The sequence below is a fragment of the Choloepus didactylus genome, chromosome 4 (genome assembly GCF_015220235.1).
Source record: "Choloepus didactylus isolate mChoDid1 chromosome 4, mChoDid1.pri, whole genome shotgun sequence".
NCBI classification, from domain to species: domain Eukaryota; kingdom Metazoa; phylum Chordata; class Mammalia; order Pilosa; family Megalonychidae; genus Choloepus; species Choloepus didactylus.
The window spans coordinates 191,185,622-191,199,289 of record NC_051310.1 but is presented as its reverse complement, the minus strand read 5'-3'; the positions used below and the strand labels follow the sequence as shown (position 1 = coordinate 191,199,289).

The following is a 13,668-nucleotide window of genomic DNA, read 5'->3' as shown; positions in this document are numbered from 1 at the left end:
GCAGGAGATCCCCTAGGGTATCTCTTAGTACAACCATGCCCTGTAAAGTCAGTGGAAAACTACAGCATTCAATCCATGTAGGACTCCTAATGATCCAGACTAGTCAGGAATGAGTGTTTGCGTCAACCCACCAGGCAAAGAACCATGACCATCTGAGGGTAAAGGGAATATGGAATGGGAAGTGGAAGAATGTAGTTATAAATATGAGCTATGAACACTAGTTGCAGAAATGTGGAATATAATGATTATGAGCATTTCTCCATGTTTTTTATGAATGTGTTTTTATAGATACATAGAAAATATACCTTTTTTCCTCCCTAGCTTATCTCCTTATCATATAACATGTAATATTAATTTTGTGTCACAGTATCAAGATATTTACAGAATATCATGTTTAAGTTCATATATTACCCAAGGACTTGCATCCTTTTCTGGAGAAAGGGTTAGCGCATTGTTTGTACAAAACACAGTTGAATTATCAGTATTAGTATTTTTGTTTAGAGATTATGCTAAATAAAAATATATACTAAAATATATACTAAAATATGACTATTGGTATTTTTATTTAGAGATTAAGTATGATTTAAGGAGATGTGTATGGGTGCCAATTTGACAAGAGGTGGACTGTGATAATTAAATTCATGTGTAATGTGCCCAATTTTTGTTAAAGGAAACACTGACCTGATTGTTACTGTCAGAATATTTCTTGGATGTAAATAATAAGTCAATTGATTGAATATATGGTTGATTACATCTACAGTCACAAATGGATGTTGCCTTCAGCAAAGATAGAAGTGCAATATGGAATTTGGATGTGGCAATCCCTGTGGTTGCATGAGCCAATTCTTATAATCAATTTATATCTATCTACCTCTCTACATACACACACACACACACACACACACACTTGTGTGTGTGTGTGTGTGTATTGAGTATTCTGTGTCTCTGGAGAACCCTATTATCCTTTCTTTTTATGTTGGTTTGGTAGATATTTCCTTTTCATGTCTGATTAGTGTCATTGATATCTTTTTTTTTTGGTCAGTTGAGTTAAATATCTGTCAATTTTATTAATCTTTTCAAAGAACCAAATCTTGCTTTTATTGTTTCTATTGCTTTTTTGCTGTCATTTATATTTGTTGTAATAGTCATGATTTCATTTCTTCTGCTCCTTTCATGTTCATCATACTTTTCTTTTACTAGAGCCTCTGGTTATGAGATTAGGTCTCTATTTGGGGTATTTGTTCTTTTGCAATGCAAGCCTTTAGAATTATAAGTTTCCCTCTCAGTACTACTTTTGCTGCGTCTCATAAATTTTAGTATATTGTATTTTCATATTCTTTTACCTTAAGTTATTTTTTAATTTATCTTGTGATTTCTCATTTGACCCATTGAGTTTTTAAACATGTATTGTTTAATTTTCACATATTGGGCAATTTTCCATTATACCCTCTTTTATTAGTTTCTAGTTTCATTCCATTGTGGTAGGATAAGTTTCATTATATTATTTTATGTATTTAAATTTATTGTCACTTGTTTTCTGTCCTAACATATCATTTGTTCTGGAGAATGAACCCATGGACACTATAGTAGAATGTGTCAATTCATTTTGATAGAGCTGAAAAATCAATTTGTTAGTGAAACGGTAGATATTTCAATAAACAGTGCTGGAGCAGCTAGGAATCTACAGGAAAAAATCCATATCAACCTAAATCTCATGCCTTTTACAAAACTTTATTCAAAGTGCACTATATTCTTAAATGTAAATTTTAAATGTATCCACTTTTAGAAAAGAATAGGAAACATTTTCAGGATCTGAGATTAGGAAAACAATATTTAAATTTTACACCAAAAACACAATTCTTAAAAGGAAAATTTCATACATCAGACCTCATACAGATTAAACATTTTGATTTTTGAAAGAGGATGAAAAAAAGCTACTAACTTGGAGAAAACATGTTTGATCCACATATACAATGAAAGACTAGTATCTAGACTCTGTAAAGAACTGTAAAATCTCAACGGTAAGTAAAGGAATCCATTAGAAAGTAGGAAAATGCTTGAAGACACTCTTACAAATATAGGTGAATTTGCAATTAACCCAGTTAAAAAAGAAAAAAAAAAAAAAACATGAGAGAAAAAGGCACCTGTCTCATTCCTGCTGCTTGGAGGAACCAACAACCAGCTTGAATCATAAATTGACTTAATGATTGAAGTAATTTTCAGAGGTAGCAGAGAACGAAGTCCATAGCATGTATTCCTGATGGTACCATAAAACCACCCTTTAAATCTTATCCTTGAAATTCAATTAAAGAAGGGAGAGCAATAAAAATTGGTCTTCTTAAAAGAAAAAATTAAAAACTATATTTCAAAATGATTTCTCAATAATCTGGGTTTCCAAGATGAGAAATTAGATAAGAGCTATATATATCTGAAACAAGCATTTCAGAATTGGAACAATATTAAGCAGGAATCAGTGATATTTAAATCAGAAACAGGAAAAAACAAATACCTCTTTTCTTTTGTTTTTCCTTCTGCTGTTGCATCTTTCTGACACATACTTCTTTTTTCCTCTTCACTTCATCTTTTAAGGACACAGGCGATTAGATTAGGCCCATGCAGATAATCCAGGATAATCTTTCCTTCTCAAGATCCATCTTGTTTCTGTTACCATAAACTTCTGTGGTGAAAACAGCTTCTGAAATATCCAATTAATACTACTATCTCATGGATAATTATTCTGAGTTTTCAAGGACATTTTCTTTGAATTTCTAAAGACCTTATATCAAAGATATCACTATTATTAAGGAGATAATGTAAAATTGGCACTTTAGAAGGAAAGAAAAGAGTCAACATTTTATACAGAGTAGCACTCATCCAATATGGATTGAGGATATATCTGTTTGGTGTGAAGTAATGAAAGAGATAAAATAATCCAAAAATGTATTACCTTAGAACTATAATTGCTAAGAATAACATGGAAATATGTACAAAATGAATTGGTTGGGACAGGAGTTTTCTGTTATATGATATGCTCTGTCAGGAACTTATAAGTGAGAGCTAAATCCATGTAAGCTTCTTTAGGGAACATGGCTTCAGCAATTTTATATATTGGCAAGGTATGCTAAACACATATTCTTCCAATACTTACCAATGCTCCAAAATCTCTGTATTTTTGCAAGAATTAGAAGACATAGTAATATTCATTTAAATGTATACAGTTTATTTATCCATTCAGTAGTTCAATCATTCATTCAACAAAATTCATTATTCACAAACTGGCCACTCTGTGCTTTATAATCAAAAAAGAATGCTAGGGAAAACAAGTGTGAAATTTTAAACAGTTATTTGGGGAATTAATCTTATATACTTCTCAATACATTTAAGTCAAATATCTTAAAATCTTGGGCTCCCTTCATAGATTTTAATGAAAAAAAAAATGTGATGCAACTTGCTATTTTACATATATGATAAGATTATTTTTTAGACATGTAGTATTGAAGGTAGATTAATTTGCTGAGTATATATTCAAGCCAGTATATTTCAGACTACATATCTAAAAATACATCATAAGGCAGAAATGATTATCTTGTCAAAGGGATAATGTAGAAATTTGAAATATTTCTTTGAAATTGTGTTACAATCAGTTAAAGAAATAACAATTAAGCTGAACAATATTATTTTATAATTAGTAATTTTCTTAGTACTGCTATAACATCCTTGTTCCTAAGACTGTATATCATGGGATTAAACATTGGTGTCACAATAGTGTAGAAAAGAGAGAGCAGTTTGTCACCTCCTGCAGAATGCTGGGATTTGGGCCTTAAATAGGTGATGGTAGCAGTTCCAAAAAATAAAACAACAACCATCAGGTGTGAAGAACATGTAGAGAAGGCTTTGCTCCATCCTTGGGCTGTTGGTAACCTCAAAATGGTGAATATGATTTTGCTGTAGGAGGCAAGTATCAACATAAAAGGGACTGCACCAATCAACAGAGCTTCTAAGTAGACAGATATCTCATGCATAGAAGAGTCCCCACAGGACAGCATGAGAATGGGGGGGATGTCACAGAAGAAGTGGTTAATTTGGTTAGAATCACAGAAATGCAGAGAGAAAATTTGACAGGTTTGCCCTATCTCAAGAGGGATTGCACTGATCCAGGAACCAATTGCCAGCTGTATACACATCTTTTGGTTCATGACTAAAGGATAGTGCAGAGGGTTGCAAATAGCCACATAACAGTCATAGGCCATCACAGCCAGGAGAAAACATTCAGTGGATCCCAGCATATGCAGGAAGCACATTTGGGTGGCACAGTTCAACATAGAAATTCTTCTATCCTGAGTCCAGAGGTTCACCAGAATCCTGGGTAGAGTGACAGATACATAACAGATTTCCAAAGAGGAAAAATTTGCCAGAAAAAAATACATTGGATTCTGCAATGCAGGGTCAAGCCTCATTATTATGATTATGAGACTATTTCCAACTAAAATAATTATGTAAACCATGGAGAACACACCAAAGAGAAACCCTTGGAGATTTGGGAATTCAGAAAATCCCAGGAGTACAAATTGCATCACTGTGGAAACATTGCCTTCTTTCTTCATTTCATGTTTCATCTGCAGGAATGATGCATTCAGAAGTACAAGTTACTTCAGCTTTCTTGGGTTTTGTTTTCTCATGTATAAACTGAGGATGGAATTCCCTCTTATTGCTCCAACTCTATACAAGGCAAAATACTATAAATGTCAGTGGTTCTAAATGTTAATAAGAAAATGAACAATGTTTTTTTTCATCTTTTAGGTTTAGTATATTTCTTTGTTCCTGGTGATGACAGACATGTGATTTTAATTTTTGCTATCTGAACACTTGAAACGAATTTTTGTTCATTTGTAGAAAGTACACCATTCTTTCATTTAGCATGCTTCCCTTTACTCAGATATAATTTCTGATATTATCAATTAAAATTAATTTTATTGCACAAGTAAATAGTTTGTAAGCCATTGGAGATAGTTTTGTGGATTAAGCATTCAAATATTTTTAATAAAAGGTATGGTTGCTTTCCTTTTATATATCCAAAGTCTTTATCTTTATGCATATTAGAATAATTTAGTATGAAAAATAACTAAGAACTCTACCAAATATCATGGTATGCATTATAAACTGTTTGCATTTGAATGGATGATATGTAAAGTCAGAAGTCATACATTTTACTCAGCTTTTATAGTGAGAGGAAAAAGAACACTAAGATCATCATAATTCCTGTCCAGGAGAACTAAAGAGGTCAGAATTATGTTAACTTATAATCAATGCTCAAACAAGCAATTTTAACTAAAGATTTAATAAGTAAATATTCATTCTGAATTACATACCTATCCTATAAAAGTATCAAATGCAACTCATCTATGACTTCCCTAAATCATCCACTTTCTGATTAGTAGCTGTTTTTCTGACGACCTCATATGTTCAATTCAGAATTTTTGAACTTGTGAGTATGTGCACAACTTGAGTGTGTTGGGGTGTGACCATCAATCTCTATTATACACTTTTCTTATGTCTTCATGTAAAATATAAGCTACTTACAATATTTTATATAATCTTGTATGAAATGCATGTTAAATTTGTTCCATAAAATTTGATTTACAGTTTCTCAGAAAATTACAACTGCATCAAACTTGTGTCTTTTCTGGAATAATTCTCAATGTGTGAGAAGCAATTCTAACCCAAAACTCAATCTCCATCCCTTAATAGAATAAAGCATGTAATAATCATGTATTTGTGTTATGTCCTTTCATTCACCTTTTCAGAAGAAACAGATTGCATCACTTTTTCCAGGATATGGTAGATTGTTTCTATATTACATGTTAACTAATTTGAAATCAATAGAGTCACTACACAGAGGAGACAGACCTATAACACTTGCTAAGGATGTTAAAGGTGGATATTGACCAAGAGATCAGTTTAAATCTGTAGACACAAATGGGTCAGGAGTGATATTCCATGCAAATTTTGGGCTTCCTGAGGATTTTCTGTAACTGAGAAAATAAAACCAAATAATTTCATTTACCATCTACAATATTTCAGACTAAATACTAAAGTAATAAGTTATATACACTTTCTGCAGTCATTATCTTATACAATTCTCCCAATGAAAATTTGATTGTAGAGAATGTTAAAGATGCTGTACCTGAACTTCAAAGAACTTCAAAGATATAATTGAAAATATAATTTCAAGTCTCTAAGACTATACAACCCATGCTTAACTTTCAGTACAACATCCTCCAAAATTGTAACCATGTTTTATTCACGTATATAATTCAATCTAGAGCTTAATATGTGGAAGATGACCAAAATTGTTTGTTGGATCAACTCCACATATTACTAGTTTTTATCATGTAACACCCCCTTTGATATATCCATTGCCCTCAGACTTGCTGTCCTCTTTACTGTGTCTGCTCTTTTCATAAGCTCTTCTCTCATTCTTTGATTCCTCTTTGCATTATTCCCCTCTGTCCATGCAGGGTTATGATTTAAAAATTAAACTGAAATTAGGTGTTGTCAAAGACAGAAAGTAAAAGCAACAGCAACAGAATTTTAGTCAATTTTTCAAGAATAAACAGTAATCCATTCAAGTTTTTGCTGCCTCAATTTTTTAATCTATAAAACAATCAAGTGATTATGAAATGAGATTCTTGATATAATACACTTATAAAGTAAGAAATGTAATTATGCTAATCCTATCCAAATTGTGTTCCCTTTCTGAACATAATCATGTCAAAGGAAAAGTCTTCTTAAAATGTGGAACTGATTCACTGGGTTACGGAAATATTTAGAAACTGCTATTTATACAACTCAAGAAGAAAATCACTGGGTGATTCAGCTACATGATGACACATTTATTTGTTCATACACTTCATGTTTATTTTTCTAGTCACACCACTGAAATAATGTTTTTCAGTGATGTAGGGATTTTGTTATCAGCTACTGAATCATCATGGAAATGTATATATTGCTTATATTCAAAGCAAGTTTATAAAATCAAATTGAAGGCAAGAAATAAAAAGCAAATAGGCAATGATAAGTTGTCAAATGCAATTGTGAAGCCTTTTTTTGTCTTGAGGAGAAATCTCTAATGATAAAAATGAAAACTTGTCCTATTTCCCTAATATATTTGGATTTGTTTATCATGGGACTTAACTCTTAACATACAAGGATTTTATTTGAAATCAGTAATATATACACCCAATTCAATAATGCTAACTGTCTCATGCTCATTAGTTAGGTATAATTTATATTTAATGAGATAAACCCCTCAGATTTAATACATGTAGAACACTTAAATGCATGATTAACATATATAGTCACTCTATAAATGTTTGCCATTATGATGATGAAGAAAATGGTAAAAATATTTGATGCATTGGACTATTATAATAAAATCTGCTTCTCATTTAGTTCTTATTTGATCTTGTCATCATGGAAGTCAGAGAATTACAAAAAGTATATGAAATAGTGTTTGAATTTTTTTAATCAATAATTTATGTTTTTAATTTTCTAGAATTGAATGTTCTTTACAGGTGCTTAAAAAATACAGATGCAAGCAAAAATAAATTTGGTATTAGACAGAAGTAGATCAGGCTTACCTGTTTGTATTGAGGGAAATTTCATGCTTTCCTTTATTGATTGAGGTTAAAGACAGAGATAAAATGAGAAAAGAAGTGGTTTTTTAAAATGTTAGATGATTTCTTTATTGAAACAGGAGTTATCATCTTCTAAAATATATTCTGCTGTCACAACAAATTGTTCTCTTTAAGCAGGAGTCTCTGCCCTGGGGATCATGCTCCTTTCCCATGTTAATTTCTAATTGAACTAAACCATTCTCCCTGCCACTCAAAGAGTTTGGAAAAATCAAAAACATATCTGACCATACCAATGCTAATATATTTTCTCAGTCTTTCTTCCTATAACTCTTGATGCCAACTTCAAATATGTTTCACTTGACTCTTTGACTCTTGGCAATAGAGATTCAGCCCCATATTGAAGAGTAGTTTTTTTGATATATTGTTCCAGATATACCTCATAAGACCTGGCAAAATGAGAACTATGTTTTAACAGTGTATGATCTGTGGAAGATTTATAAGCCACATGTTCAAAATTCCTACCCTTTATTTTATGGCCAGTTGAATTTCTATGTGTCAAGTATTTATAAGAATAAAGAAATGATTGCACTACAATTGCAGATGGTCCTAATTTTAAAAGAATTTGAGAAAGGGAATATCCCCATATTGAACTATAGTGATATACTTGCATAATTTGAGGGTGGTGAACTCACAAAACTTTTAGTCAATTCAAGGATAAACAATTAAGAAAATTATACCAAATTTTAAATTTGCAAATAAAATATGAGTGTGTGTTGATTTCATTAATTGACACACTCAACACAGTTATTATGATATTGAACAGTTCCATTTTCAAAGGATGTGGGGACTCACAGGCTACCAAAATTGCCTCTTGTAAAACAAAAAAGGACATTGACATTTTAGGGAAGTTCTGCCCACATCTACACTGTTTATCTGCATATTTCCTTTGTTCAGATCTCAGAATCTTCTATTGATAATAAAATCTAAATATGGAAACCATGGTAGCATTTTATTTGAAGGATATACTTCCTCCCTGAGTCAATGTGTATATAATTTTTCAAGGCTCAGTCAGTTGGAAATTCTTCCCTAAGAGTATGAATCTTAAAAATAGTGTGCTAATAAAAACAAAAGTACTTGATGTTTAGATAGGCTATTAGACTTCTACACAAGTACTAACAATGTCCTGTAGTCATTCCTCTTTTTAGTTCTTCAGCTTCTTCTTTGTTTCAATGAATTGCCCATACTTTTTCATTTATTTGAGGTTATTTCTACTGTTGAAAACAGAGGGGTGGGGGAGAAACATAAACCAAGAGTTCTGTCAGCAAAGATATAATAAACTAAGCTACAAGCAATAAGGCAATTATTTAGGGTCTTAGAATTGCAATCCAGGGAATAAATATTCAGGTAGCACCTGAATTATGTCCTGTCTTGGCATTTCCAGGCAAAGGTTTTTAAAAGAAAAGATTACACAAGTTGCATGCTATTGTGGGGTTTTGGGTACTCCAGTTGTCCTTCAGTTTAGATAGTTAATAAAGATCTTTATTTTGTGGTTAGTGGTGTTCAGATGTCCTTAAAGTTTTCAGGAACACTGCTCTTTGAAGCTTTGAATACTGTGGCAGTTTGTGATATCTGGCTGAGACATGCATAAGAATAGATTTCCCAGAATGAACTCCCAAATCCATTTGAAATCTCTTAGCCATATAAAGTCTTATTCTGTTTATTTCTTTCAACAGGTTTTGTATTTCCTTTTATTTCATACTAATTTAAGAAGTGTCTTAAACTTTCTATGTCCATAGATAATTACATGTATTAATTATGATTTTTACAAAATAGTGAGATGGTTATCTAGACCACATCAAATTAATGCTAAAGAAGAAACAGTGGGGGTGGGACAAGATGGCAGACTGGTGAACTGTATGTTTTACTTACTCCTCCAGGAAAGTAGGTAGAAAGCCAGGAACTGCATGGACTGGACACCACAGAGCAATCTGACTTTGGGCATACTTCATACAACACTCACGAAAACGTGGAACTGCTGAGATCAGCGAAATCTGTGAGTTTTTGTGGCCAGGGGACCTGCGCCCCTCCCTGCCAGGCTCAGTCCCGTGGGAGGAGGGGCTGTCAGCTCCGGAAAGGAGAAGGGAGAACTGCAGTGGCAGCCCTTATCGGAAACTCATTCTGCTAATCCAAACTCCAACCATAGATAGACGGAGACCAGACACCAGAGAATCTGAGAGCAGCCAGCCCAGCAGAGAGGAGACAGGCATAGAAAAAAAACAACACAAAAAGCTCCAAAATAAAAGCGGAGGAATTTTGGAGTTCTGGTGAACATAGAAAGGGGAAGGGCAGAGCTCAGGCCCGAGCCCAGGCCCTGAGGCGCATATGCAAATCCCAAAGAAAAGCTGATCTCTCTGCCCTGTGGACCTTTCCTTAATGGCCCTGGTTGCTTTGTCTCTTAGCATTTCAATAACCCATTAGATCTCTGAGGAGGGCCCTTTTTTTTTTTTTTTTTAATCCTTTTTTCTTTTTCTAAAACAATTACTCTAAGAAGCCAAATACAGAAAGCTTCAAAGACTTGCAATTTGGGCAGGTCAAGTCAAGAGCAGAACTAGGAGAGCTCTGAGACAAAACGCAATAATCCAGTGGCTGAGAAAATTCACTAAACACCACAACTTCCCAAGAAAAGGGGGGTGTCCGCTCACAGACATCATCCTGGTGGACAGGAAACACTCCTGCCCATCGCCAGCCCCATAGCCCAGAACTGCCCCAGACAACCCAGTGTGACGGAAGTGCTTCAAATAACAGGCACACATCACAAAACTGGGCATGGACATTAGCCTTCCCTGCAACCTCAGCTGATTGTCCCAGAGTTGGGAAGGTGGAGCAGTGTGAATTAACAAAGCCCCATTCAGCCATCATTTCAGCAGACTGGGAGCCTCCCTACACAGCCCAGCAGTCCAGAACTGCCCTGGGGGGACAGCACTCACCTGGGACATAGCACAGTCATCCCTCAACAGAGGACCCGGGGTGCACGGCCTGGAAGAGGGGCCCACTTGCAAGTCTCAGGAGCCATACGCCAATACCAAGGACTTGTGGGTCAGTGGCAGAGACAAACTGTGGCAGGACTGAACTGAAGGATTAGACTATTGCAGCAGCTTTAAAACTCTAGGATCACCAGGGAGATTTGATTGTTAGGGCCACCCCCCACTCCCTGACTGCCCAGAAACACGCCCTATATACAGGGCAGGCAACACCAAATACACACGCAAGCTTGGTATACCAATTGGACCCCACAAGACTCACTCCCCCACTCACCAAAAAGGCTAAGCAGGGGAGAACTGGCTTGTGGAGAACAGGTGGCTCGTGGACGCCACCTGCTGGTTAGTTAGAGAAAGTGTACTCCACGAAGCTGTAGATCTGATAAATTAGAGATAAGGACTTCAATTGGTCTACAAATCCTAAAAGAACCCTATCAAGTTCAGCAAATGCCATGAGGCCAAAAACAACAGAAAATTATAAAGCATATGAAAAAAAACAGACGATATGGATAACCCAAGCCCAAGCACCCAAATCAAAAGATCAGAAGAGACACAGCACCTAGAGCAGCTACTCAAAGAACTAAAGATGAACAATGAGACCATAGTACGGGAGATAAAGGAAATCAAGAAGACCCTAGAAGAGTATAAAGAAGACATTGTAAGACTAAATAAAAAAATTGATGCTCTTATGCAAATTAAAGAAACTGTTGACCAAATTAAAAAGATTCTGGACACTCATAGTACAAGAATAGAGGAAGTTGAACAATGAATCAGTGACCTCGAAGATGACAGAATGGAAAATGAAAGCATTAAAGAAAGAATGGGGAAAAAATTGAAAAAATCTAAATGGACCTCAGGGATATGATAGATAGTATGAAACGTCCAAATATAAGACTCATTGGTGTCCCAGAAGGGGAAGAAAAGGGTAAAGGTCTAGGAAGGGTATTCAAAGAAATTGTTGGGGAAAACTTCCCAAATCTTCTAAACAACACAAATACACAAATCATAAATGCTCAGTGAACCCCAAATAGAATAAATCCAAATAAACCCACTCTGAGACATATACTGATCACACTGTCAAACACAGAAGTGAAGGAGCAAGTTCTGAAAGCAGCAAGAGAAAAGCAATTCACCACATACAAAGGAAACAGCATAAGACTAAGTAGTGACTACTCAGCAGCCACCATGGAGGCAGGAAGGCAGTGGCACGATATATTTAAAATTCTGAGTGAGAAAAATTTCCAGCCAAGAATATTTTATCCAGCAAAGCTCTCCTTCAAATTAGAGGGAGAGCTTAAATTTTTCACAGACAAACAAATGCTGAGAGAATTTGCTAACAAGAGACCTGCCCTACTGGAGATACTAAAGGGAGCCCTACAGACAGAGAAACAAAGAAAGGACAGAGAGACTTGGAGAAAGGTTCAGTACTAAAGAGATTCGGTATGGGTACAATAAAGGATATTAATAGACAGAGGGGAAAATATGACAAACATAAACCAATGGATAAGATGGCTGATTCAAGAAATGCCTTCACGGTTATAACGTTGAATGTAAATGGATTAAACTCCCCAATTAAAAGATATAGATTCGCAGAATGGATCAAAAAAAATGAACCATCAATATGTTGCATACAAGAGACTCATCTTAGACACAGGGACACAAAGAAACTGAAAGTGAAAGGATGGAAAAAAATATTTCATACAAGCTACAGCCAAACGAAAGCAGGTGTAGCAATATTAATCTCAGATAAAATAGACTTTAAATGCAGGGATGTTTTGAGAGACAAAGAAGGCCACTACATACTAATAAAAGGGGCAATTCAGCAAGAAGAAATAACAATCGTAAATGTCTATGCACCCAATCAAGGTGCCACAAAATACATGAGAGAAACACTGGCAAAACTAACGGAAGCAATTGATGTTTCCACAATAATTGTGGGAGACTTCAACACATCACTCTCTCTTATAGATAGATCAACCAGACAGAAGACCAATAAGGATACTGAAAACCTAAACAATCTGATAAATGAATTAGATTTAACAGACATATACAGGACATTACATCCCAAATCACCAGGATACACATACTTTTTGTTGAATCTGTAGATGACTTTGGGTAGATTTGACATCTTAATGACATCTAGCCATCCTATTCATGAACACGACTGTTTTCCCACCTATTTATGTCTTCTTTGGTTTCTTTTAGCAATGTTTTATAGTTTTCTGTGTACAGGTCCTTCAAATCCTTGGTTAAGTTTATTCCTAGATATTTGATTTTTTTTAGTTGCTGTTGTGAATGGATTTTTCTTCTTAATTGCCTCCTCTGTTATTACTAGTATATAGAAACATTACTGATTTTTGCTCATTAATCTTGAATCCCACTACGTTGTTGAACTTGTTTATTAGCTCATGTAGCTTTACCATAGATTTCTCAGGATTTCCCAAGTATCAGATCATGTCATCTGAAATTAATGAGAGTTTTACTTCTTCCTTTCCAGTTTGGATGTGTTTTCTTTTTTCTGTTTTTGTTTTTTTTGTTTTTTTGTTTTTTTTGCCTAATTATTCTAGCTAAAACTTCTAGCACAATGTTGAATGAAAGTGGTGAAATGGACACCGTTGTCTTGTTCCCAATCTCAGGGGGAAGGCCTTCAGTCTTTCACTCTTGAATATGATGCAGAATTACTCAAAATTGCAAAAAACAGAAGCTATCCAAGTGTCCATCAATAGATAAGTGGATAAACAAAATGTGGCCTATACACACAATGGAATATTATTCAGCAGTAAGAAGGAAGAGGTCCTAAAGTATGCCATAATATGGATGAACTTTAAAAACATAATGCTGAGTGAAATAGGCCAGAAACAAAAGGATAGATATTGCATAATTTCACTATTATGAACAACCTAGAAATGTAATCTTAGAGACTTAAAATTGAGAATATAGGGGAAGAGAGATAGATAGAAGCTAGAGAAGTGGGACTGGTTACCTAATATGTG

The 13,668-nt window shown here is 34.6% G+C and overlaps 1 protein-coding gene across 1 annotated transcript; it reads right to left on the bottom strand.

The window, feature by feature from the left end:
* Positions 1–3,674: 3,674 nt before the first annotated feature.
* Positions 3,675–11,161, bottom strand: LOC119533066 (olfactory receptor 10AG1-like). Its single transcript, XM_037835204.1, has 3 exons — positions 11,145–11,161; positions 4,867–4,906; positions 3,675–4,640 (listed from the first exon to the last, which is right to left on the bottom strand). Exons 1-3 carry the CDS (start codon positions 11,159–11,161, stop codon positions 3,675–3,677), a joined length of 1,023 nt encoding a protein of 340 aa, XP_037691132.1.
* Between the last annotated feature and the right edge of the window lie 2,507 nt (positions 11,162–13,668).